Below are 4828 nucleotides of genomic sequence, written 5' to 3' on the forward strand. Positions count from 1 at the left end.
AGGCGTGCCGATGTTCAAGGTGTGCAAGTGGGGAAAGTCCCCCGAGTATCACGCAGGAGAAATCTAGAGAGAGACGGAGAGCGAGAGCCGGCAGTCGCTTCGAGCTCGCCGGCTCACGCATGCAAATCGCGGCTCTGATCTTTCGAGCTTTAGTACGAATCTGCTCTCGACTGAGGAGAAAATGGCGCACAGATATGAGAATGTGCTGCCCTAAAAATATATCACTCATAAGTTCATCTTTTTCTTAATACAAAAAAAAACACACTAACATTTTTTTTTTTTTTTACATGAGTCAAAATATCACATGATGCAGTTATATTGTCCAATGAATAATTCTCCCACAGTGTCAGAAATAACAGATTTAATCAAAAGTGTGCAATAATATCTGTACAGAGGAACTGGGGGGGGAAAAAAGGAGTAATAGTTATTTGACAAAAACTGGTAAAGTTTTTTTTGCGATTGGCTGGCAACCAGTCCAGGGTGTCCCCCGCCTACTGCCCAGAGCCAGCTGGGATAGGCTCCAGCACCCCCCGTGACCCTTGTGAGGAGCAGAAAATGGATGGATGGATAGTAAAGTTTTTTTCACTCAGCCACTCTAAGTACATTTACAAGGAGTTTTTTTTTGTACGTTTCCACTTTATTTAACAAAAAAAAAAAAAAAGCTACTCAAGGGTTGAGGAACAAACCCACAACCTTCAACTCTACCACCTGAGCCATGCCACTCCTGCTGTGTGTTAGTATATTTATGGAGTCAGGCGCTCCGAGACCAGTTTTTGGTCTCATTTTGGAAACAGCAGCAAAGCAGCATCGTGGCAAACGGCAAGAGTGGCATGGCTCAGGTGATAGAGTGGCTATCTCCCAAGCTGAAGTTTATGAGTTCGTTCCTCAGTGCTGGAGTAACTTCATCTTTTTTTTTTCTTTTCTTTTTTTAATAAGAATAATAAACTGGTAAAATATACTCAAAACTTGAAAACAACTTCAGTAATTTATTTTTCCAAGTAAGTTTTTTTTGTTTGTTTTTTTGTTAGAAGATCTCATGAGACTTCAAGTGGTCTGTTGTTGCATATTTTCTTTATAATTCTTATAATGACCAAGAGATACATTCCTTTTCTATTAAAAAAACAAAAAACAAAAAAAACTTTTATACTTTCATTGCAAAATAATCTGGCGGCAAAGGTCACGTAATCTTTATCACTCTTAACCTCCGCTTTTATTCAGCCATTAACTCGTCGGGGCCGATCTCGAGGTCATCATTGTGATTGGCCCATTCAGCGCATTGTGGACTTTGAGGGTTTTTTTTTTTATGTGTGTATGAGCACGATGCAGCCCATGAAGAAAAGACAACAGTGATCTCGTAAATTGGGTTTATATGTTGAAACTGTGGATGATGAAGGCAACCAGTCAAGCGTGCTCCTTTTCAAAAGTGACTTTTATGAAGGAACCTAAGTTAGCTGTGATTCTCACAGCATTATGATCACATTTGTATTTATTGTTTGATCCAGATGGGTGACTTGTGCCATTGAGAATATCGGAGGCTCCATTACAAAAGTCACAAATATAGATCATATTCTTGGTGGCACGACAATATTGTGGAGCTTTTCTCTGGATATAACACATATTAATAGTACAGTGTTTCAGTCTTTACTAGTGTTGTTCCGATACCGTTTTTTGGCTCCCGATACCGATTCCCAGCTTTGCAGTATCGGCCGATACCGATACCATACCGATACTTTAATTATTTTTTTTTGAAACATGAAAAAGCTGTCCTGCCATTGGTTCAGAGTAGGGGTGTTAAAAAAAATCGATTCGGCGATATATCGCGATACTACATCGCGCGATTCTCAAATCGATTCAATAATCGGCAGAATCGATTTTTTTTTTTTTTTTTTTTTTTTTTTTTTTAAGGATTCACACCTTGAGCATGGAAGAATGTTATATGAACGGCACATTAAGCCTTAATATTTTTATTTTAATGCTGTTCAAACATGAAACAGATTACAACCTCTATAAGACTGAAATTTAAGATAAATAAATAATACATTTTCATATAAATCTTACACTCTACAAGCTTACTGATAGTATTTTCTAAATTTGAATGGAAAAAAATCGCAACAATCGACTTATAAATTCGTATCGGGATTAATCGGTATCGAATCGTGACCATTCGTATCGGGATTAATCGGTATCGAATCGAATCGTGACCTGTGAATCGTGATACGAATCGAATCGTCAGGTACTAGGCAATTCACACCCCTAGTTCAGAGCATTCAAGGGCCAATAGGATATCTTAGATCGGCATGCAGTGAACATGTCACATATCAGTGAATGTCACCGATACCGATACCACTGTTTTTACGCAGTATCGGCACCTCTGCCGATACCAGTATCGGTATCGGAACAACACTAGTCTTTACATAATTCATACAGTTCCTAGCGTTTTTCCTATATTGCATGTATCTAAATGTAAAAATATAATCTCAAATAAATAAATATATAACATAAATATATGTCTCTAAAAGGAATAAATAAAATCGCTATACTTGAGCTCTTCTTATTAAAAAAAAAAGTCCTTCAAAGTCCTCCCGAACAGACCAAAGCACCCAAATAAACACGTTCCCACAGACGTTCCCGTTGGACGTCTCCCATCAGAGGAGACGGCCGTTTCCGCTTGGACTCTTATTCCTCGCAGGTACTTTGAGGCTCTTCCATCCGCGCGGACGAAATGACCCTCTCATGCCGAGCGTGCAGACTGACAAGAGTCAGACAGTCTCGCCTGTCTGCGGCTGCTGAGAGATGCCCGTGCATTCCTACAAGGGGCCCCGGTGCCTTTATCCTCGCCGGCCGGCCGGCCGGTCGGTCGGCCCGTTGTCCTCCGGCCTGCGTCCGTCCGTCCATCCATCCGTCCCCTTATCGCTCGCCACCTGCGCGTAAAGGCAGCGGCTATTCCCGCTCCGGAGCAAGACCTCGGCAGGTCTCAGCTGTGGCCCAGGATGTCCCCGTATAGCTCTGGCACGCGATCCGGGTCAACAGGCCTGGGCAAGAAGTGTGTGAATTTCTGATGCCGCCTGGATTTGGTCCCGTCCCTCGGCGTCCCGTCTTTGTTTAAAGCCACAAAGTAACGTGTCCCTTTGTCTCCGTGTTTGTAGAGGTTGGACGAGTATGTGTTGTACCAGTTCTCCTCAAACTGCTCCCTGAAGACGCATTCGGCTGTCAGCTTCTCCTGACAACAAAGGCAAAATGTTTTTGTTTTTTTTCTCATTCAAATCACAAAACCTCAGAATGCATCGGTTTGCTAGATGGTCAAAATGGTTTCAAAAAAAAAAAAAATTAGCAGCTTCTGCTCATACACAGTCGTTCTCATAAGTTTACATATTTTTATATATAAAGTTATGAACACAATTGTATCGTGGGGAAAGAGCTTAATGCCCATAAAAATCCAAAATACTTGTAGCAACTGTTTTGATATTTTCACAGGTTGAAGTGGGCATGAGTAGAAATGAGAACGAGAATTTTGGTGACAATTCATAGCATTTTTGTATACATATATAAGTTCATATAATCTAGGGGTATGTTATAAATGTACCTACCACAGGGTTATGTAAACTTATGATGATTAATGATTTTATATGCTTTCCAAAGGTATACTTACAGAGCCATATAGCTCTCCTTTGTCATTCATCCCCAGATAGAGTCCACTGTCCACTCCTCGGATGCTTATTAGGCCAACAGCGAGGCTTATGAATTCCAAAATACCTGGAAACGTAATAAAAAAACAATAAAAAAAACCAAACATATGACAGCCAATATAAAAATGAATAAGTCATGTTTCAAACTACTTGACAACAACCAAATAAGACCATTTGCAAGTATGTCAGATGGATTATTTATTTATTTATTTAGAGTTTGGGGGTCAATTTCAGATTTATCATTGCGCTCGTCTCTTTTATTCTCAATTACCGGAAAGACTGTGGTCCTTTCTGGTCCCTTGCACGGTGCCATCCGGAAGTATCTCCAGATGGAAACCAGTCCTGCAGTACAACTGCCTCCTCCTCAGGATCCCTTTCAGGTGCGTTAAATCCGCGGCCGAGCTGCGAGACAGTCTGTCCCCCGGTAAGAGTTGCTCCCCGAGCAGGGTCGGCGCGCTGTCGGCGATTGGGGTCAAGAGGAAATGGGAACCGACGTGCGCGATGCCGTCGATGCCGTGCAGGGCGCCGCCAAGTTCCCCGAGGGAAGCAGAAGAAGCGGCCGCCATCGCGAAGTTCACAGCGGAGCACACTTTGGCGTGGAACGTGAACGCCACGATCACTTATTCCATATTGTCCATGACAAGACACACGCTTGTGCGAGCGGTTTTCCACCACTGTCCAGGCTCTGCAAAGACACGCTTCTTCCTGTCTGTCTGTCTGTCTGTCTGTCTGTCTCTCTCTCTCTCTCTCTGCGTACAAGCTGCAGTGCGGGCAGGTAAAGTAGAAGCTTCTGGGAGGTTTGCGCTCAAATTGGCAGGCAAGGTAAAAGCAGGTGCAAAAAGCGCAGAGACGTAGGAATGGGCGGGGCTGTCACACTTGAGACAAGCCCTGGCTGGGCTGACACGCCCCCTCCTCTGACACATGGGGTGGCCCACGCCTCCGTGACGACCTAAAAAAAAAAAAAAAAAAAAAAAAAAAAAAGGTTTGAATATGGGGCCTCTATGTCTGCTAATAATATTGATTAACTCATTCACTCCCAGCCATTTTTCAAGTGTTTTCCTGGATTTTGACTGATTTTGCAAAGCCCACAGAATATTGTGTTCTATTGCTCTAAAAACATGGAACCTACCAAAAGAAAGATG

At 42.5% G+C, this 4828-nt stretch overlaps 1 protein-coding gene across 1 annotated transcript; it reads right to left on the bottom strand.

The window, feature by feature from the left end:
* Nucleotides 1-1929: 1929 nt before the first annotated feature.
* On the bottom strand, nt 1930-4474 carry fgf20b (fibroblast growth factor 20b). Its single transcript, XM_077532137.1, has 3 exons — nt 3958-4474; nt 3650-3753; nt 1930-3220 (listed from the first exon to the last, which is right to left on the bottom strand). The coding sequence occupies exons 1-3, from the start codon at nt 4250-4252 to the stop codon at nt 2975-2977; spliced, it is 645 nt and encodes a 214-aa protein (XP_077388263.1). The 5' UTR covers nt 4253-4474; the 3' UTR covers nt 1930-2974.
* Between the last annotated feature and the right edge of the window lie 354 nt (nt 4475-4828).

The sequence above is a fragment of the Festucalex cinctus genome, chromosome 9 (genome assembly GCF_051991245.1).
Source record: "Festucalex cinctus isolate MCC-2025b chromosome 9, RoL_Fcin_1.0, whole genome shotgun sequence".
Classification (NCBI taxonomy): domain Eukaryota; kingdom Metazoa; phylum Chordata; class Actinopteri; order Syngnathiformes; family Syngnathidae; genus Festucalex; species Festucalex cinctus.